Source organism: Kogia breviceps, chromosome 9 (genome assembly GCF_026419965.1).
Source record: "Kogia breviceps isolate mKogBre1 chromosome 9, mKogBre1 haplotype 1, whole genome shotgun sequence".
Classification (NCBI taxonomy): Eukaryota; Metazoa; Chordata; class Mammalia; order Artiodactyla; family Physeteridae; genus Kogia; species Kogia breviceps.
The window spans coordinates 5,450,732-5,473,494 of NC_081318.1; the positions used below are offsets into that span (position 1 = coordinate 5,450,732).

The 22,763-nt window shown below is 41.9% G+C and overlaps 1 protein-coding gene across 10 annotated transcripts in view; it reads right to left on the reverse strand.

Moving 5' to 3' along the window:
• Positions 1–3,846: 3,846 nt before the first annotated feature.
• Positions 3,847–22,763, reverse strand: part of GALNT11 (polypeptide N-acetylgalactosaminyltransferase 11) — a 62,638-nt gene continuing 43,721 nt past the window's right edge. For 2 of the 10 annotated variants that reach the window (XM_067041788.1, XM_067041789.1), the window contains 9 exons: positions 22,060–22,185; positions 19,369–19,618; positions 14,047–14,130; positions 11,972–12,089; positions 10,497–10,649; positions 9,793–10,011; positions 8,298–8,402; positions 4,820–4,957; positions 3,851–4,556 (listed from right to left, as the gene is read on the reverse strand). In XM_067041788.1, the coding sequence (XP_066897889.1) occupies positions 4,425–4,556; positions 4,820–4,957; positions 8,298–8,402; positions 9,793–10,011; positions 10,497–10,649; positions 11,972–12,089; positions 14,047–14,130; positions 19,369–19,618; positions 22,060–22,185 (1,325 nt within the window). In that variant the 3' untranslated portion in view covers positions 3,851–4,424. Of the gene's footprint in view, positions 4,557–4,819; positions 4,958–8,297; positions 8,403–9,792; positions 10,012–10,496; positions 10,650–11,971; positions 12,090–14,046; positions 14,131–19,368; positions 19,619–22,059; positions 22,186–22,763 lie in introns of all 10 variants that reach the window. The other 8 variants (XR_010842031.1, XR_010842030.1, XM_067041790.1 and 5 more) reach the window with 6 other exon arrangements.

The following is a 22,763-nucleotide window of genomic DNA, read 5'->3' on the forward strand; positions in this document are numbered from 1 at the left end:
GCAGCGGTCCCCAACCTTTTTGGCACCAGGGACTGGTTTCATGGAAGAGAATTTTTCCACAGATGGGGGGTAGGGGGGTGGTTCAGGCAGTGATGCAGGAGGCGATGGGGAGCGGCAGATGAAGCGCGTGCTTTGATTTGTAAATACCAAAAAACCCTTATTGCATCCTTGAGATATATCCCACTTCATCATGGTGCTTGATCACTTTAGCATACTGTTGTTGTTTTAATTAATTAATTAATTAATTTATTTATTTATGGCTGCGTCAGGTCTTCGTTGCTGCGCGCGGGCTTTCTCCAGTTGCGGTGAGCGGGGGCTACTCTTCGTCGCGGTGCACGGGCTTCTCATTGCAGTGGTTTCTCTTGTTGAGGAGATGGGCTCTAGGCGCAAGGGCTTCCGTAGCTGTGGGACACGGGCTCAGTAGTTGTGGCTCACAGGCTCCAGAGCGCAGGCTCAGTAGTTGTGGCACACGGGCTTAGTTGCTCCATGGCATGTGGGATCTTCCCGGACCAGGGCTTGAACCCATGTCCCCTACATTGGCAGGCGGATTCTTAACCACTGCGCCACCAGGGGAGTCCATGTTTTTTTCTTGATGAGTCTGGCTACAGGTCTGTCAGTTTTGTTATCTTTTCAAAGAACCAACCTTAGTTTCATTGATCTTTCCTTTTTTTTTTTTTTTTTTTAGTCTCTACTTCATTTATTTCTGCTCTGATCTTTCTTTCCTTCTACTAATTTTGAGTTTTGTTATTCTTTTTCTAGTTCCTTTAAGTGTAAGGTTAGGTTGTTTGAGATTTTTCTTGTTTCCTGAGGTAAGCTCGTATTGCTATAAACTTCCTTCTTAGAACTGCTTTTACTGCATCCCATAGATTTTGGATCACTGTGTTTTCATTTGCCTCCGGGTATTTTTTTTTTTAATTTCCTCTGTTTTTTTCATAGATTCAGTGGTTATTTAGTAGTTTATTATTTAGCCTCCACATGTTTGTATTTTTTGCAGGGTTCTTTTCTTGTAGTTGATTTCTAGTCTCACACTGTTGTGGCTGGAAAAGATGCCTGACATGATTTCATTCTTAAATTTACCAAGGCTTGGTTTGTGGCCTAGCATGTGATCTATCCTGGAGAAAGTTCCCACGTGCACTTGAAAGAAAGAATGTGTATTCTGCTGCTTCTGGGTGGAATGTTCTATATAAATCTGTTAAGTCCATCTGGTCTGTCATTTAAGGCCAGTGTTTCCTTATTGATTTTCTGTATATTGATATAAGTGGGGTGTTAAAGTCTCCTACTATACTATTGTTGTGTTACTATTGATTTTCCCCTTTACATCTGTTAATATTTGCTATTATGTATTTAGGTGCTCCTATGTTGGGTGCATATATGTTTACAATTGTTAAATCATCTTTTTGAACTGAGCCCTTGATCATCATGTAATGTCCTTCTTTGTCTCTTGTAACAGTCTTTGTTTTAAAGTCTATTTTGTCTGATGTAAGTAGTGCTACTCTTTGACTTCCGTTTGCGTGGAATACATTTTTCCATTCCCTCACTTTCAGTCTGTGAGTGTCCTTAGATCTGTCCTTAGTCTCTTATAGGCAGCATATATAGAGGTCTTGTTTTTGTATCCATTCAACCACTCTGTGTCTTTTGACTGAAACATTTAGTCCATTTACATTTAAAATAATCATTAATATGTAAATTCTTATTGTCATACTGTTTTTGTAGGTCTTTTTTGTTCCTTCTTTTGTTTTTCTCTCTTGTGATTTGATGGCTATCTTTAGTGTTATGTTTGGATTCCTTTTTCCTTTTTGTGTATCTATTATAGATTTTTGGTTTGTTGCTACCATGAGGTGTGTATGTGTGTATATGAGTATGTATGCATATATGTATGTTTTCAGTTACTGATCTCTTAATTTCAAACACATTTTAACAATCCTGCATTTGTACTCCCTTCCCCTCATGATTACTGTTTTTGACATCATATTCTGCACCTAATTATTTTGTGTATTCCTTAACTGCTTATTGTGGATATAAACGATTTTACTACTTTTGTCTTTTAAGCCTAACTTTGTACATGGATGATTTCGTACCTTTATCTTTGCCTTCACTGATGAGCTGTTTCGTTTCATAATTTTCATGTTTCTAGTTGTGGCTTTTCCTTTTCCGCTTAGAGAAGTTCCATTAACATTTCTTGTAAAGCTGGTTTGGTGGTGCTGAACTCTTTCAGCTTCTGCTTCTCTGTAAAACTTTTTGATTTCTCTATCAAATCTGAATGAGAGCCTTGTTGGGTAGAGTATTCTTGGTTGTAGGTTTTCCCCTTTTATCCCTTTAAATATACCATGCCTCTCCCTTCTGGCCTGCAGTGTTTCTGCTGAAAATTCAGCTGATATTATGGGAATTCCCTTGTAAGAAACTTGTTGCTTTTCCTTTGCTGCTTTAAGTATTTTCTCTCTAATTTCTGCCATCTCAATTACAATGTGTCCTGGTGTATTCCTCCTTCGGTTAATCCTGTATGGGATTCTCTGTGCTTCCTGGACCGAGATATCTGTTTCCTTTCCCAAGTTAGGGAAGTTTTTGGCTATTGTGTCTTCAAATATGTTCTCAGCGTCTCTCTTTTCTCCTTCTGGAACCCCTATAATGTGAATATTAGTGCATTTGTTGATGCCCAAGAGGTCTCTCAAACCTGTCCTCTTTTCTTTTCATTCTTCTTTCTGTTTGGCACCAGTGATTTCCACCACTGTCTTGCAGGTCACTGTTCCTCCGTATCATTTAGTCTACTATTGATTCCTTCTAGTGTACTCTGCATTTCAGTTATTGAATTCCTCATGTTAGGTTGTTCTTTATATTTTCTCTTTGTTAAAATCTTCTAGCTTCTTGCTCTGTGCACCATTCTTCTCCAAGCTCCGTGGTCATCTTTACGACCACCACCCTCAGCTCTTTTTGGGCAGGTTGCCTGTCTCCGCGTCACTTGGTTCTCCTTGGTCCTCTGTTGGGAGCACGTTCCTCTGTCACCTCCTTTTGCCTCATGTCCTATTTGCATGTGTCTTGTAGGTTGGTTACATCTCCCAGTCTTGGTGAAGGAGCCTTTTGTAGGAGGTATCCTATGTGAGCAGCACAGCCCCCTCTCCTCACCAGAGCTGTATGCTTTAGGGTCTCCCCCTGTGAGGGCTGTGTGGGTCCTTCTGTTGTGGTGGGCTGGCTACTGTGGGCAGTCTAGTCGGCTCGGCCCTGCCTTGTGCAGAGGCTGCTGGTTGACAGGACTGAGTCACGAGGTGTCTGGCCGCAGAACCCTGGGGCTTCTCCCTGCCCACAGGTGGGTGAAGCCAGGCCCTGGGGTTAGTGCCAGCACACTGGTGGACAGAGCAAGGTCCTCAAGTCTAGTTATAGGGCCCAGGAGGCCCAAAGCTGGTATCAGATTGCTGACGGGTAGGGCCAGTTTCTGACAGTTGGCTGCACGGTCCAGGATGTCCTGAAACTTATGTTGGCCTGCTAGTATGCAGGGCCAGGGCCCAGCTAGTCCCAGGTCAGGATCTAACCTGCCAGTAGGTGGACTGGGTCTGCCGGCTGCAGGGCTTTGGTTTTCTTTTGGCTGGTGGATGAGGCTGGTTCTGAGGCTAGAGCAGGCCTGTTGACGGGAGGCCCTTGGGGGTCCTGGGTCTAGTGCCTGCACACGGGTGTTGGGGCCAAGTCCTGGGCCCTCTGGTGGGCAGGGCCATGTCCAGGGGCAGCCAGAAGCTCAGGGGGTCTTACGGCAGCCTGTTGGTGAGTGGGGCTGTGTCTGGGCCCAAAGTGTGCCGGCACTAGTGCCTACAGGCTGTTGGGCCAGAGCAGATACAAGATGAAAGAGAAGACAAAAAATCCTAGATAAATAATCAAAAGGATCCTTTATTGTAAATGTATATAGTACCATAATTCATCAAAATAATTTATAATAGTTAACTCTCTTAAATATAATCTTATAAATGATGCCTTCTGAAGTTAAATGTAATGTGGATTCCATCAGTTTATTTAAAACTATTTAGAACATGGTATTAGAAATTTAAAAAAATTAACTGTCATCTACAAAATCTTCTAAGAAAGGAAATCATGACAAGTTCCTGATCAGATAAATGCCACTCCATTATTTAAGGGGATTAAAAGGAAGCATAAATAAATTTGAATAGACATGTCAATTTCCTGGGCTTTATCCTTCTATACAAACCTGACTCTTCAGAGAGTTAAAGCTGCATCCTGGTTTCCTACCATAAGTAAGAAATTCCTTAACAGCAGTTGAGAAATGACCTGAACCTCTCGGTGAACCATACTTCTTCACCTCCCGAAGGTCACTCGGGGCTGTGACCTCTACTGTGTCTGCTGTCTCACCTCTGCTAGTGTCCCAGGCATCTCCATGTTGAGGACAAACAAGACAAATCACCGTTCCAGCCACAGCATCCACCTTAGCCTTCCAAACGCCACTGCTGTGAGGAGGAGCCATCACAGATGGCCATGGCAACAAAGCCTCTGCGACTCAGTGGATCGACCGCTCTCAGGCACTGTCCAACTGACACCTGGTACAGCCGATTATTCCTCTGAAAATAAAGTGGTGGCAAGAAAAAAATGCCACCAGTTACTTGCTTTAAGTTAAAAAACGTATTGCCAGGATATGGTAAAGAAGAGACAGTAATCTAGAAGAGACGTGGAACATTTCGGCTTACTTGCTTATTTATGGGGCGCTGCAAACTCAGAACAACATTTACCAGGTAAACAGAATATGAGCCCCTCGGCCATGCTCCCTCCCTCAGCCTTGTCTGTCTCCTCACATCCTCCCATCACCACTAAGCAAGCTCCTCACCCCGAAGGTCCACTGCTGGGATCCTCCTGACCCGTGGCACTTCATGAGTCGTGGTGGGTCTGATGAGCGGGTTTCTGACATATCCAGGCAAAGGAGATTATTTAAAACCAATTCGTGCTCTTCATTATAAATCCAAATCTAAGGAAGAAAATAAAGGATCAAAAACTCAGGTTTTGCTTCAGATGCTGAATCGCAGACTGCACGACACCTCACACATCTGTGGAAGAATGGATTTATTTTGTATGGTCTCTTACAGCAGGAACAGACCAGCTTCGTTATCTGAAAATGGAGTGAATTAACACAGGAGACAGTGAGCTGCAATTCCAGGAGAAATGTAAGCGGTGGTTGAATGAACTTAATTGACTGTATTTAATTGAGCACAAGATTGTACCTCTTCCCCAATTCCAGGATTTCACAATTATACAATGCTTTTAATTCTCACACTGTGTAGAACTCAAGGAGCCCAGTGAGGCGGCTGGTTTGCCTTCTGTACAATGAAAACACATGAGGCTATGATTTTCATATTTCCGTCATCTGTTGGGCAGTGATGATGTGTTTAAGCTGTCATATCTCATCATCCTGTGGAACAGTATACTCTATTCCTGGCTCATAAGAACATTCGCACTGAGATTACAATTTCATTGATGGCCACAAAGCAGGATTCTCCTTAGATGTGCAAATGATCTTTGAGGATAGCTGTCTTTATGGTGTCTCAGATTATTTTCAACAAAGGCCTGAAACTGGCTGAAATGGCCAAGTGCAATGAATTTATTCTCCAACATGCACCATCACTAAATTGAAAAGGAAGACATTTTCTCCTATCCTCTGAATTATTTTATTCATTACTGCTTCTACCTACAGGCCCAAAATGTACGTGTGCTGCCCCTGTTGGTACTAAGAGGAGGTTCCCCATCAGCGCCATGACAGAACACCAGTAAAACACAGATGCTGATGTTTTATAACCTGTGTCGTCTAACAAAGGAGCCACCGGCCCACAGGTGGCTACGGAGCACTGGGAGTGTGTCAAGTGTGACTGAGGAAATGAAATTTAAAGTAACTAAAATGAAATAAAATTACCAATTCAACAGCCACACGTGGCTAGGGTATAAGTGCAATTCTGTGCAGTCACAACATAGTACGGATAGGAGAGTGTAACTCCATCTCCTCAAACCTCTTACAGTTTCTGGAACAAATTTCACCAATCTCATCCTACTACAACCTAAACCACCAAAACCTCACTACAATTTAACACTTCCATGTCTACAACACTGACACCTCTTGCACCCAGACATGGCACAAAACCCTCTTTCAACCATGTTTTCCAGTATGTTAACACCTTAGATAGTGTGCATGAACTCTCCTAGAAATAGTGACCTATGAAATTTCAAAGGACACACTCTATCCAAAAAGGGCCCATGTGTTCTTTTCATTCTTGAATGGCCCCCATCCACCACTCAGATGGAAACGTAAGTAAATGAAGCTTGCTTACTTACGACATGTTTTAAGCACTACAATCTTGAGGCACTACAACTAGGAGATGAGACCAATGTCAGGTTATGCTATTGTATCAGATACAAAGCAGTTTGCAGTGAGTTTTCTGCTTATTTTTAGGTTCACTTAGTGTCGCTGACAGGACACATAAATTATGGGAATGACAAGAATTGAAATTGTGCTCTTTCCTCTGATGAACTACTAAAAATCAGGAAAACTCAATTTCACAGAAAACTCTACAAAAGATATTCTGATTCATCCAATGCAGATTTAATGTTCTGGGCCAGAAAGAAGATGCACGTCCTTTGCCATTTCTAACAAATTCATATAGCTTTCAATTAATTCTATATAACTCAAATTCATTCTGTGTAACTGCAAAGTACAAATAATGCTCTAAACAAACAACATCTTACTATGACAAACAATGACCAGAGGTAGGGAAAATGTACAAAGGAGACCACAATAGTATTAGGTAGATGATCTCTAAAATCTCTAAAATCATTCCCAGCGTAAACAACTTAACTTCAGCAAGTGGTGCTGGGAAAGTTGGACAGCTGCATGTAAATCAGTGAAGTTAGAACACACCTTCACACCATACACAAGACTTAAATACACGACACCACAGAACTCCTGAAAGAGAACACAGGCAAAGGCAAAACATTCTCTGACATGAATCGTACCAATGTTTTCTTAGGTCAGTCTCCCAAGGTTTAAAAAAGCAGAAATAAACAAATGGGACCTAATCAAACTTACAAGCTTTTTGTATAGTAAAGGAAACTGTAAGCAAAACAAAAAGATAGCCTACAGACTGGGAGAAGATATTTGCAAATGATGTGACCGACAAGGGCTTGATTTCCAAAATATACAAACAGCTTATACAACTCAACAACAACAAAAAGAAACAACCCAATCAAAGAATGGGCACAAGACCTAAATAGACATTTCTCCAAAGAAGACATACAGATGGCCAGCAGGCACATGAAAAGATGCTCAACAGTGCTAATTATAAGACAAACGCACGTCAAAACTACTATGAGGTACCACCTCACACTGGTCAGAATTGCCATCATTAAAAAGTCTACAAATAACAAATGCTGGAGAGGGTGTGGAGAAAAGGGGAACCCTCCTACATTGCTGGAGGGAATGTAAATCGGTGCAACCACTATGGAAAACAGTATGGAGGTTCCTCAAAAAACTAAAATAGAGCTGCCATATGATCCAGCAATCCTACTCCTGGGCATATATCCGGAGAAAACCATAATTTGACAAGATACGTTGCACCCCAATGTTCACAGTTGCACTATTCACAATAGCCAAGACATGGAAACAACCTAAATGTCCATCAACAAATGAATGGATGAAGAAGATGTGGCACATATATATAATGGGATACTACTCAGTCACAGAAAAGAATGAAATAATGCTATTTGTGGCAACATGGATGGACCTAGAGATGATCATACTAAGTGAAGTCAGAGAAAGGCAAGTACCATATGATATGACTTATATGTGGAATCTCAGATATGACACAAGTGAACTTATCTACAAAACAAACAGATTCACAGACACAGAGAACAGACTTGTGGTGGCCAAGGGGGAGGGGAGTTGGGAGAGGGAAGGACTGGGAGTGTGGGGTCAGCAGATGCAAACCGTTATACATAGAATGGATAGACAGCAAGGTCCTGCTGTAGAGCACAGGGAACTATACTCAGTACCCTGTGATAAAGCGTAATGGAGAAGAATAGATATGTGTATAACTGAATCACCTTGCTGCACAGCAGAAATTTAACACAACACTGTAAATCAACTACGCCTCGTTAAAATGAATTTAAAAAAACAAAAACCCCCAAACAATATAATTTTTAAAAAGATTAAAATCTTGATGTCTGCCCCTCCCTCCTCAAGACTGCCTGCCAGCAGCTTCCCGGTCCTTCCCTGAAGGACACACTGCCAGTGGACTGGCTGAGATCCCAGAGGCCTGACTCACCTGATTTGGGTCACTGTAGTCACACGCCTTAAGCACGACTAGGCCTCCCTTCTGACTTGGGCGGCCCTGGGCCGCCAGACACTTGTGGGTCTGGAGGTGATAGAGCTGTAAAAGAAGAGAGAGATTGCTCTTGACAAGCTGGTATGTACAGCAAGACCAATGTCAGAAGATCCTTAGAATGCTAGAAAAGGAGGTTTCAGAGGAAATATGAAAATATTGTTCCAGAGATATGGATTCTAAAGGTCATAAAAAGATAAGCATTTTTTATGACCGAATTCTAGCTTTAGCACATAGGAGCATCACAATAGAGACTTCAAGGTTATAGGCAATTTTAACAATACATGCAGGCACTGTCAAGTAGAAATTCTACCTAAAGATACAAGTTTACTAATCTATAGGGGAGGAAGGAAATTAAATGCCGTATCTCCACCAAAGAACCTTAAAATGAAACTCAGGAAATAAGAACAAAAGGTACAAACAGGACATGATTAAATATAATATATATACCTAACTGGAGGTAAACAGATTAAAAATACCATAGGAGTGCCAAAGGTGAGATACATAAAAGAAGCAAAGAGTATCTAGTCTAAGTAAAATGATTAAATATTAAATGTGATTAGATATGCAAGGCAAAAATAATAATGGTAAGGGATTTCAATGCTATGGACATACACTGGTACCTATTTTTACTTAAAGAGAAAACACCTGATAATAATAAACACCTTGATGACTTTTATAAGATAGAGAGAACAACAAGATACAAGAAGGCTCTAGGCTTAATTCTAGCCACTTAAGAATTGCTGGCACTGTGAAAGAACCAGGAGAAAAGGGAAATTAGGGCAACAATGACAATATCTACACTTTTCAGGAAGCGAATTCTAAGAAGTGATTCAAGAAAAAAGTATGATTTTATGGCTACACATCTAAAATTGAAGTGATATTATAAAACTGAAGAAATTTTATAAGAACCAAAAGGGAATAACATCTAAAGAATCACGGTTGGTCAATGGGTTTCTGCTGAGCTCAGATGACTGCTCAGGACGTCAGGTGTAAAACCTGACTTGGTACCACCACTTAGACCCTGACCACCATTTTTCACTTCCTGTCTGCAGTCAGTTCCAGAGCTGAGGCCAACAGTATACAGCTGCCCCATTTCTCCTTTGTTTTCCTTTTTGGACTGGTCTCTAACAAGTGAATTTTACACTCACTCACAATGCCTTTATTTGTATATTCACATTTATAGCTCTCCTCTTGGAAGCCAGCACATAACTTAGAGAAGCCATGTTCTCTTTAACACTGGCAGGTAAAGGATCTTAATATAAACAGCAAAGATATAAAAACTTCTAAGGTCTTACACCTGAGTAGAGGAAATTCTCCTAAAAAGAATATAATGGAAGGCAAGCCAGAGGCTATCCTTAAATATTTTAAGTCTACAATGTCATTTATTACATCACACAACATTTAATGAAACATTTTGCTAGGATCACTTTCTTACCCTTCCACGTTGGAGGACTTTGGGACGTTTTGGCCCTCTATTGACAAAAATGGGTTGCTGGGGTTTGGCATTGGGCCCAGATATCTGCATCTCTGGGTAAATATTATCCAAATACCATTTAAATGATTTACAATCCAACTTCTTCCTCAATTCGACACGCTCACTGATATTTCCGTAGCTTCTGGTTCTCAGATCAGGTCTTAAGGAAAAATACTGCTCCTGAATTTAAAAAAGAAAAATGAAAAATAAGAGAATAAATTTTTTTGTTTAAATGAATCACACCTCAAAAAAGCCATTACCAAGAAATACTGAGAGCTGCATATACGGCAGAAGAGGACGCGGGAAGGAGTACAATGCGTGCAGAGTCTTGACGGGAAGCAGGGGACTGGGTCAGAGCAGAGGGGCCGGGTTCTGGGGGAGTCACAGGAGGGGACAGGAGGACAGATAAACTGAAGAGAAACACAGTTTCTTCGGGTGCTGGCTATACTACCTCTCACAGACTAGACGCTTGGAAAATTTTAAAAGGAGTCAGAACAAAAAATGAGTGAAAGACTGGGTGAAGAGAAGAGAGAGAAGAAACCCAGGAAGAGATGGCCCTAAAGCAAAGGCCATTGAACAGAAACAGGCAGGAGAGAAAAGCAACCAAAGCCAACGGAGTTATTAGCCTTATCATCCATCCTTCTCGGTGAGAGATTTAATCTCACCTTATATTCATCCAACCAAACATGTGCCAGCCGCAAGGAGTTGTGTGTCATGGTGTCCTGGCCCTCTGGAGAACCATATGGTCGCCTTTTCCGGAAAATGTGTCCAACTCTAGAGCAAGGGATGATGAAGAGCTTACCTCCACACATCCAAATCTGGTCAGAAGCAGAATATGTGTTAATGGTTCCTCACAGTGCTGTGAAACTGATGTACGAATTTTCATGAAACAGGTGTTTGTGAAACCTTGCAAGATGTTTTATCTTATCAGATATAACTATTCAAATAGAATAAAGTCAAAGTGTATATTTTAAAAAATTATCTGTCTTTACGATTAAAAAGAAACAAAACTCTAAGACAATGTAATATTCTTTTACTATCCCTTGCCTAAAATTGTACTTACCATACATGTTGTTTTAACAGAGCAAGGAAGTTGACCTTCAGGACAAAGAATGCTTACTCATCAATCCTCTAATCTCAGTTCTACAGGTACTTTCTCATGAAACATATACAAACATACACACATACACCATTTTTTAGAAAAAATTTTTTAATAAAATATACAGAATAACTCTAGATTAAGATTCAGATCTTAATTCTGGTCTAAATTTTGCCCTTGACTGAGTTACTTTATATAGTCAATTTTTATGAGACTCACTTACTTTATCTACAAAGACTGAACTAATAATACCTATTATACCTTGCAACTTTCACATTCTAAAGATTAAGTAGGAAAATACATTTGCAAAAATACGGAAGGGCATATGCACAAGGTATTAGGGTATCTGAATGGGGGGAATCTGTTGCATAGACCGGGAGATGGGAGGCAGGGAGTGGGGGCCCTCTGCTAAGAGAGAGAAATCTGAATTCCTTCCCTGCCCTCTTTCTGCCTTTTCCAAAGACGGTCTTCACCACCACAGCTGAGCTACAGACCCACAGCTGTCATCTGCCCGACCTTGGCAGCTGCAGGCAACGGGATATATAAAGGGTTCAGTAGTCTATACACAGGTGTTGTTGATATCATTTATCTTATCAGCTGGGCTACTCCTGAACGTGAAATGAGGAGCTATTAATAATCTCTCCAGGAGAACAGGCGTGAACCAGGATGGTCTCGCGCACTCAGGAAAAGCTGATAATCCCAACTATATATATCTAGGGTTATCAAATAATAGTAATAAATGGACAAAGAAAGAACAAAACTCTAGATTAAATGCGCATGAAGACTTCTTAATACATACCCAACTATTCGTTACAACTATCACTTTTAAATTCTTACAAAATAAATGCAAGACTTCTTATAGGCTTTTGATATTTTGAACGGGTATTATCCACAGTATAGATTGTGGTAAAGTAGTATTCATTAAGGACAATTTGTTAACAAAGACAGTCAAAGAGAATTTACAGAAAATATGGGATCATGGATGAAAATTATATTCCTTGCACACAGTTAATAATCAAGCATGCAAAAAAAAAAATTTACCCGGAATGATATTTCTAAATTTTCTCCTCCCCAGATATCCATGCCACTATCATACTGTCCAAGTTCACTGAAATAGTTTCTGTTCATGGCAAACAATCCTCCAGCCATTGTAGGTGACCTAGAAAAGGAAAACAATTATTGTATCAATTCTATAGTCAATTATCTACTGTTCTTGTATTAAAAAATTCAGTGCAGCTTTAGAACATTACTAATAGAAACTAGATTAACTATTATGAAACATTCTGTCTGATTTATGAGGGAATAAGCTGGGCCCCATAACTTAATTTTCTAGGTCGCAAAGCCCTGGCAAATGAAGGCTACTTTTCTAAGTATCACAAGTACTTTTAAAAATTGATTATAACTACTGTTGACAGAATCCACCTGAATTATTTAATTCCTTCGACAGTCTCACAGAGCCACTGGGATTAAAAACTGGGCTCCAGGGCCTGCCAAGGAAAGAGCAGACAAACGTCACACTTTGAATTGGACTCAAACATGTGTCAGACCAGTGGTTCCCCGAGACATTTTTAGCTGTCACAGCCATGGGGGAGGGGTGCTACTGGCATCTGATGAGTAGAGGCCAGATATGCTGAACACCCAGCAACGCACAGGGCAGCACCCGCAACGGAGAGCTCTCTGGCCCTAAAGGTCAGTCCTGCCACAGTCGAGAACCCCCGTGTTCCTGAGAACTGACGTGGACGGGCCCCCCAGAGCCTGAAGCAGCTTCCAGTGACCTCACTGGCCAAACCGCACCGGGGGCGTGGCGTCTAGTGTTCTGAGCGGCCTCCCAGAAGAGAAGCCAGAGTCTGCAGGAGAAAACACCGCCCCAGGATGAATGTACCTCCATAATTTTTCATATACAATGTCCAGCATTAAACAAAAATAAACAAGCTAACTAACAAATAACCAGGCGATCAGGAAGATAAATCACATGAAAGAAAAAAATAACAAACAATCTACAACAGAAACAGATGTGCAGGGGTTTCAAATAACAGAGTTACTGAAACAGGCGGAGACTTTAACTGTTCAATATGTTCAAGCATAAAAGACAAGACTGAGAATTTGGCAGATAATTAGATGCTATCAATAAATAAACCAAATTTATGCATCTGAAAAACACTTCTGACAAAGACAGAAAAAAAATGTCAGCAGCCAATGAGAGATTACCTTCAAAAGAAAAAAAAAATTAGATAGTTGTTGGCCTCTCACCAGAAACAGTGGAAGCCAGAAGGTTCTTGAATGATACCTTCAAAGTCCTGAAAGAATATACCTGCCAGTCTAGAACTGAATATCAAGTAAAATTATTCTTCAACATAATGGTGAAACAAACAAAAAAGTAAACAAACCCACCACTCTTTCCCCAGCTTGATCCATGAGAGCCTCCCCGCACTCCCCTCTCTGCCTTTGCAGTTGCTCATTCCTCCCTTTTCCCTCCGCTTGAAGCGTCTATGTCCAGTGTCTGTGAAATGATGTTTCATCTGTGTCTCAGGATAAGAAACGGCAATCATTCCACCAGGTGCTGGAAACGGATTAGCCTTGAGGCAAGGGTTTCTAGGCCACAACTCAGGGATGTGTATTTAATTACAGGGTCCCCAGAAACCCCCCTCCTGGCTACCACAAGCAACAGCTTCTTTTCTGGTCTTGGGAGCCAGACCTGGACTGTTACCTCAGAGGCACGGGCCCTGGACAACACGCTGGGGCTTCCTCTTTGGCCGCAGCTGGGCTCCCTGGAGACCCGAGGACCCCTGGCCGTCCCACAACATAAGCCACAGTGACCCTGCCTCTACGGCTCACAAGATGCCTGGTCCCTCTGCCTAGTCCGGTTCCCCCGAGCCACAGCCTGCGCAGGAATCAGCTGCAGCCTGTCAATCAGGCCAGAGCTTGCTTCAAGCCCAAGAAAAAAGCTGTCTCACTGGTGGAGGCTGGCCTTCCAAATCCTGGAGCCAGCCCTGCCAGCCAGGGGTCATTTTTGCCCTTTGGTGACCACTGTTTTCTTTCTCTGAAATATCTTACAGTAGGTGATAATGTTGCTGACTCAAATTTCCACGAAAAGAAAAAAAAAACAAAAAACCTACCTCTCGAGTGACATCCTGGTCTGTTCCTCTCTGAGGAATCTTGTGGGAAAAGAATACTGTAGCTCCTGCTCTGTTTCCATGTTTCTGTTGGGAAAGAAACCCCACCTGCCCTGGGGTGTTGGTGTTTTTGTCTGTGTTGCCATCCCAGGCCTGCTATAGGGGCTTGCATCTGCGTTGTAATGTCTGTACCATGTCTGGGGAGTCCTTCCCACCTGTCCAGCCAGGGGCTAGCCAACCCCTTGAAGAGGCCTCCATTTCCTTCCTATGATCCAAGGCACAGGGAACACCACCTCCCATGACCCCACCTTCAGGAGCTGTGGTGGCACGTGCATCCATGAGCCTACCCCTGGGCTACCTACCTGAGGCCCACCTCTACCCAGTCCTGTACAGGAGTCGAGTAAACAGGATATCTCTGAGCCCCTGTCCCCAAAGGGCCAGCCAAGGGCTGCCCGCCAACCTGGTTCCATCAATCCTGCACGACCAAGTGATAGTTTGCGGGCTCTGCTACCCAGGCCCTCTGTACCTCCTACCCTGCCATCTGGCAAGGGATGGGCCCTTTTCTGTGAACTGACTACCTGTGGAAATGTGACCAGTTAGTGTGAAATACATGTTTAGCCAATGTTAGGCACTGTAGCTGAACCAATAAATGTGAAGCCTTCTGCACACACACACATACACACACAAAAGGTGAAACAAAGACATTTTCAGAAAGAGAGGAATCATCACCTGAAGGTCCAACCAAAAGAAATACTAAAATGTGTTCTTTAGTCAAAATGAAAATAAATCCTAGATGGAAGCTTGCAGATGCAGAAAGGATAAAAAGTAACATAAAAGGGGAAATATATGGGTAAACGTCAATGAATAATGGTTACATAAAAAAGTCCTGTAGGGTTAATAAAAATACACACGTGGGACTTCCCTGGCCCTCCACTGGTTAGGACTACGAGCTTCCACTGCAGGGGGCCCGGGGTGGATCCCTGGGTAGGGAACTAAGATCCTGCAAGCCATGCAGCATGGCCCAAAAGTACAAAAACACACCCCCCACACACACCCCCACCCCCCCCACCCCACCCGTGTACATTTCAGCAATATAACTTGAAGGGGGATAACTGGAGTATGAACATTCTGAGATCCTTGCATTGTTTGGAGAAAATACCAATCTATATTACACTTTGAAATGTCAAGTTATGAAGGCTGTACTTTCTAAGGTAACCACTAACAGAACAGTAGCTAAGAAACTATAATGTCTAATAATGGGTGGCAGCTGGGAACAGAATAATTGGAATTCAGGCCAAAAGCAAGTAAGAGCAGAGAAAAAAGAACACAGAACAGATAAAAAGCAAATAGTACCATTGTAATCATAAACACAAAAATGTAAGTAGTATTACTGAATGTAATCAACTAAGCCCTAGTTAAAAGACAAAGTTTTCCACACAGGCTTAAAAACAAACAAAAGCAACTACACGCTGCTTACAGGGACATGTATAAATATATGACCACAGGAAAACTGACAGCAAAAGGGAAGAAAAGTTGCACAATTAAATACTAATGAAAACAAAGCTGGAACAGCCATATTAATGTCAGACTATAAAGTGAAAGTTTCACTATTCTAGAAGTACAGAATGAAATACAATTCATAATGATAAATGGTTTCATCACCAGAAGATTTAATAATTCTAAATTGTCATGCATCTATTAACATAGCCTCAAAATATATGAAGAAAATATGTAAAGAACTACAAGGAGAAACAATTGTAGTGGGAAATTAATATACCATTTTCAATAACTGACAGAACATGTGAATTAAAAATTAATAAAAATATAGAATATTTGAACAACACAATAAACTTGACCCAACAAATACAGCATCTCATCTTTAACAACTGCAGAAAATACAAATTCTGACCACAGTGTAAGTAAGCTAGGATTAAATAACAACTATAAAGTTTCCATATGCCTGTAAAATAATGAATGCACTGCTAAATAACCTACAGGTCAGAGAAGACATAACAATGAAAATATTTTAAAATAAATGATGATAAAAAATGATATATCACAGTTTGTAGGATGCAGCGAAAGCCATGATTAGAAGAAAATTTATCATCTTAAATACATTAGAAAAGAAAAAAGAAAATTTAAAAAATCTAAACATCCAGGGCTTCCCTGGTGGCGCAGTGGTTGAGGGTCCGCCTGCCGATGCAGGGGACGCGGGTTCGTGCCCCGGTCTAGGAGGATCCCACGTGCCGCGGAGCGGCTGGGCCCGTGGGCCATGGCCGCTGGGCCTGCACGTCCGGAGCCTGTGCTCCGCAACGGGAGAGGCCACAGCAGTGAGAGGCCTGCATACTGGAAAAAAACAAAAACAAAAAAACATCCAACTCAAGAAGTTAGCAACCTTGATATCATAAAAGTGAAACCAGCTTACAGCCGAAAGGGGAGAAAAAGTGGAAAAAAGGAGAAAGCGGTGCTCATAGCCTCACTGTTCAAGGAAGAATGTCAAATGATACTGTCAAAAGTCAACAGAATGGGGCTTCACGGGTGGTGCAGTGGTTGGGAATCTGCCTGCCAACGCAGGGGACATGGGTTCGAGCCCTGGTCCAGGAAGATCCCACATGACATGGAGCAACTAAGCCCATACGCCACAACTACTGAGCCTGCACTCTGGAGCCTGCAAGCCACAACTGCTGAGCCTGCGTGCCACAACTACTGAAGCCGGTGCACCTAGAACCTGTGCTCTGCAACAAGAGAAGCCAGCTCAATGAGAAGCTCGTGCACCGCAGCAAGGAGTGGCCTCCGCTCGTTGCAGCTAGAGAAAGCCCACGCACAGCAACAAAGACTCAACGCAGTCAAAAAAAAGTCAGCAGAACAAGAAACAGACTTTTTTTTAAGTATCGAAAGGAACCAATACAGTAACTAAATAATCATCCTACAACAATAAAGGGAACGTGGGAGTGATATAAATGACCTAAATCTTCATTTTTCCCACAGAGAGGGTCTATAGTTGGTTTTATGTTGAAAAGAGGACTATGCATATAATTTAGAGTTCAGGAAGAAATGGAAGACCAAAAATAAAAATGGTTAAAAGAATTTGCCTCTGGGGAGAAGGACTGAGAATGGGGAGGGAAGGGTTAGAGCCAGCCACTTCTCATCCTAAGTTGTTCTATACTGTTTGACTTATTACTGTGAATACATGGTTTTGATTAAAAATATTAAAAATTAAACAATGAAAAACAAATACCCATGAAGATGATGAAATAGGCAAAAACTGGCCACTGCCCTACAACTACGAATAAGAACACAAGTAACAGTCCTAGGAACTTTCTTCTTGCACTGGCAAAGGGAAGCTGAAAATGGGGTCAGCGTTCCTGTCTGCCTCCAATCACAGTACATGAAGTCGTGGAGCCCAGAAACACAGAGGGACAGTCCCCAGGGGCAGCCCTGCTCTCCTGAGAGATGTGCTCCAGCATCTAACTCTCACGTGCAAGGCTGGGGAGCAGAGGGTGGGTAGAGACCTGCACTGAAAGCCCTGGTAGGAAGAAGGGTTACAAGCATGTCAAGACTAGAAGACAACTGAGAGCTGGGTGTGCTGCTGGCCCAGCTCTCTATCAGCCTCCCCTCCAAGTCTGGTTCAGGTGAAAGGAAGCTGGCAAGTACCCAAAGGCCAGCTGAGAAGCCAATGGCATTCTAGTCGCCTGAGGTGTGGGGAAGACGTTATCAACTAAAGGTGAAGACAGGCGTGCCTATGACTGGGCACTTTCACTCCTGTAAGCTAGAAGCCATGAATAAGAATGCTGGCAACAGCACTATTTGTAAGGTGGAAAAAAACGACAGAAAACAACCCAAGTGCTCTGCCCACAGTAAACTGGATAAATGTTACGATACATTAGTATAACAATATTATACAGCAATAAAAGTGAATCAACTATATAGTGCAGCACAGAGGCTTCTAAAGCAATATTGACTAAGAGAAGGTAGTGATGAGTCCCATGGCTTCATTTATATGAAGTCCAGAGTAGGGAACTGGGCTACATGACATCATTGAGAACTCATACACAGAGCCTGCACATACACAGGTGGTACAGCTCTCCAGGACAGCAAGGAAATGATGAGTGCGTCAGGGTAATGACACCTCTAGGGACAAGGGCAGGGGCTGTGACCAGGGAGGGGTATACAGGGGGCATGTGGGTGCTATTTCTTGACTTGGTGGTAGTTTCACAGTGTTCACACTATAATCATTTATTAAATTGCATGCATATATACATATGTATGTATACAAATACATATGTATGTCTACATATACATATGCTATGTTTTACAGTAAAAAAGTTTTAAAAGGGGACTTCCCTGGTAGTCCAGTGGTTAAGAATCCACCTTCCAGTGTAGGGGATGTGGGTTTGATCCCTGTTGGGGAACTAAGATCCCACATGCCGTGGGACAGCTAAGCCCGCACACCACAACTACTGAGCCTGCATGCTCTAGAGCTGGTGCGCCACAACTAGAGAGCCTGCATACCCCAACTACCGCCCACGTGCTCTGGAGCCCATGTGCCACAACTAGAGAGGCTGCGTGCTGCAACTACTGAGCCCACATGCTCTGGAGCCCGCACGCCGCAACAAAAGGCCCCGCATGCCACAACAAAGATCCCCCATGCTGCAACTAAGACCCAATGCAGCCAAATAAATAAATTAAAATATATTTTTTTAAAAGCTGTATTTAAAAAAGTTTAAAAGAGTAGGTCTAAGAACTTTAAAAAGTACAAATACAAACATCTCTGAAATCTACATGAGAAATTTAAAAGAAAAGAATAAGGAGAAATAGCATATAAGAGATTTATAATATGAGAGAATATGGATGAAAATTGAAAATAATTCACATACGATGACTCAGTAATTGTACGAGTGGGAATCCATCCTAAAACCCTAATTACAGAAAAGGCTTATGTATTAAAGGTTCTTCACAGCACCACTCACACTAGCAAAGAACTGAAGATGTGTTAACGACCAATGCGATACCCATGGTATGTGATATAAACAGCACAGCACAAGGGGTCCTCCCAGGCTACCCTACACAACAATTATCCCACGATATTGTTGACTTCTGCCGCCTTTCTCACTAAGATATAAATCCTTGGGGGCCTGGACAATTTCTTATTCATAAACCTTTCCTTAGGACTTGGCAGAGTACGTAAAATTCAGTAAGCACGCAAATATTTTTAACGGACAAACAAGTTAAGCCAACACTTTTGCTTCCTGCAAAGAAAAAGGAATTATCTTTGAGTATGTTTTCTCTTTTGGGAATTTTTCACACATGCAGGAGAAATCTTACTTTATTGGTGCAGTAGCTCCGTCTGTTCCTCCGAGCTCAGAAAGGGGAACGAGGTCCCATTTGAAGTGCAGCCCCCAGTTGAATCCGCCCCGCACCACAGGGGACGAGCTGTAGGCCAGCGTGTCGGCGCTGATGATGTCGATCACCGGGCACACCACCATTTGCCGGTCCTCCCGGATGGCAGCCAGCAGGGGCTGCAGCCACATCGCGTTCACCTCACAGTGGCTGTCCAGGAACACCAGGACTTCTCCTGGGGAGGCAGACAAAAGACGCCCTGAGAGCTGCACCGCACTCAAGTTAGGTATGGCCACCAGTTCAAGTGCTGATGCATTTACAGGCGTGAAAGGTAACTGCCACCCTTCCAGCCCGAACTATTAAACCAGGACTCAGAAGTCTGTTATCCAGGAATTCTGTCTGAAGTGTACTGCTACGATTGAAGAACATATGCAAACAATATGCACAAGCTGTGAAAAAATGTACAGACGATTCATATTCTCCTCAGTAAAAAGATTCACAGTCTCACAGGAACAATTCAATTCTCTGGACAGCCAGGTATGGAGTGCGGCGCAATGATCGTGGTCAGCTGTGTGTATTTTTAGTACAATTATTGTAATGGAAATATTTATAAGTTTAGTATGTATTTCCCTGCCTTAGTAAACAGAGGTTAGAGAACATAACTCGTTTTCACTGGTGGCTCGGACACATGACCCCAGTTATCGATTATGGCTACAACACAGCGATTCTCAGGAGTGAGAGAAGCATGCAGCCGTCTCATCATGTCGGCAACACAGCTCCCTTCTCCTTGGATTCACCACTTGACTGCCACGCGCTCGTTTCTTTTTCTTCCATTTCCCACTCTTCCCTTCTAATCCCCCCAATCTCATCAGCCACTGGATGCTCTTTTCTTCTAGTTAATAAAATTAAAATCGTAAAGAGTTTATCATGCGTTTTTAACTCCTTTTGATAAATGTGAGCAGGAGTGAGGGTTTCTTTGATAATCCCAAACTTCTTTGATAACTTAATGGTTATTCTGAACAGCTGAGAAACTTAGAATCTCATCATCAGACAACATTATTATTTTTCCAAACGTTTATCCATGAAATGTACTGATACAGATTTTACATGCATTTCATAAAGCACTGGATGCATCCTATTCCAATTAACAGCAGCAGAAATACCTCCAGCAAGAAAGTTCTCCAGGATGACAGTGACTTAGTCACGTCCTTCAAGGCCTCCTGTGAAGGACCTTATGAGGATGTAAAAAGCATACAGCTCACCAGATGTCATTTAATACAGAAAGGCAGAATGTTCAACCTGTATACTATTCAAGTGAAGTCAATTCAATCAAGTTTCCTCTGAGGAGAAAATGTATAATAGCTTTTTTTAAATTCTAAAAATGTTACTTTTTCAATTAAAGCCAATTTAACTAAATGAAGTAAGATAATAACAGTCACATCGAACCTGAGATTGATTTCCCAAAAACTGTCTTATTTTTTGACAGATCCTATACTATATTTGAACAAGGACCAACAGATCATAAAGAAAAAACTAAATGACTATTGTTAACTGAAAAACAATAAACTCTCAGTTACAATATACTATAACAATATGATGTTCTGTGACATAATCTTGCCCTACAAATACCCCACAATTTTCTATCTCGTGCCTTCAATATGTCAAAACTAGACTCTAAGGAAGAAAAACCGCCTTGCATTCACTCTGCATATGACTGCAGACTGGACGGAGGAGCTACTTCTCATTTTTTGTTAATTGCTCCTGTTCACTGCAGGTTTAAGAGAAAGGAGGGGGCTTCCCTGGTGGCGCAGTGGTTGGGGGTCCGCCTGCCAGTGCGGGGGGCACGGGTTCGTGTCCCGGTCCGGGGGGATCCCATGTGCCGCGGAGCAGCTGGGCCTGTGGGCCGTGGCCGCTGGGCCTGTGCGTCCGGAGACTGTGCTCCGTAGCGGGAGAGGCTGCAGCGGTGAGAGGCCCGCGTACTGCAAAAAAAAAAAAAAAAAAAAAAAAAGAGAAAGGAGGGAAGAAGAAAGATTCTAAAAATGAAGTCAAAGCTAAACCCAGCAAGTGGGACAGTGGGTATACAAGGAGGGGTGGTGGCAGAAAGCAGTGCCCACCACTTAAACCCCAGTGACTGGTTATCTTGAGGAGAGCAGTATATGGGAAGGTAGGAGATTTTTTTCACTACTAGGGAATGCCTCCCCCAAAGTATTGGAATTTTAAAATTATCTTCATGATTTTTTTTTGCCATATCCAGGCATTACCTGCAGTATTAGATACCTAATATTTTTAAACAAATTCATTTGTTTTAACTTAAATAAATGTATTTTTAAAGGAAAAATTTTTATCAAGATCATAAATGAAAATTAGGATCACCAACCTTCCATAGAGGTAACCATAAAAAGAAATGCATTTGAATCAATATAATGTAACTGAAGAAAAACCAGAAAGGCAGACCACTGAGGACTCCAGAGTTCACCTCCTTGGAGCCTGTGCTTTGGGACAACCGGGTTGGAGTTATGGAAAGGCCTTTCCCAAACTGAACAAGCCTCACCTTTCCTGCTGGCAGTGCCCACTAAGACACCACTTTTCAGAGACTGACGCAGGATCAGGAGGGCAGGAGACTCAGAGCCCTCATCACTCAACACCCACCAAGAAAAGGCCAACGGGAAGCTCTACCTGTTGCATGGGCTGCTCCAATCATTCTTCCTCGAATCAACCCCTCACGTTTTGTATTTCTTATTACTTTAATCTTTCCAGGGAGGTATTTTTGGATGTATTCATCTAGTTCTCCTTTCACATCATCTGAAAATGAAGAGTCGCACAACTGTTCAAACCACATGAGACATATGCACAGACATTTTGCAGATTCTCCAGAGTCATGGCTGGTACTTATGATAACTAATTTTTAGGCAAATATAGAATCTTCTTCTGCTTTATTTTAAAAGAAGATCATAGCTTATCTTGGAAGGAAGAAAATGAGGGTTAAGAGTTGGAATACTAGCCTAAAGGAATAGTTACTTAAGTTATAGACTTATCTGTATTTCCATAGCAACTAATACAACGCTTTGCATACAGAATGTTAGAAATGAGTATCTTGAGTGAATGAATGTTTGGCTGACTGCATATAAATCAGATTTAAAACAAAATGATATGTAAATATCTTTTGTTTCAAAGTGATTTATTAAGTCCTACTCCATTTCAGAATAGTTGGGAAACAACTTCTATTGCCCTACCAAGAATTATATAATAGCAGCAGTAAATACATTCTTTTATTAATTTAGCACCTTCCATGGGCACTAAATATTTTTTATAAATTCTAGCTCATTTACCTTTAAATTTCATAATAACTTCAAAGATCATATAAGTAATAAGTAATTATT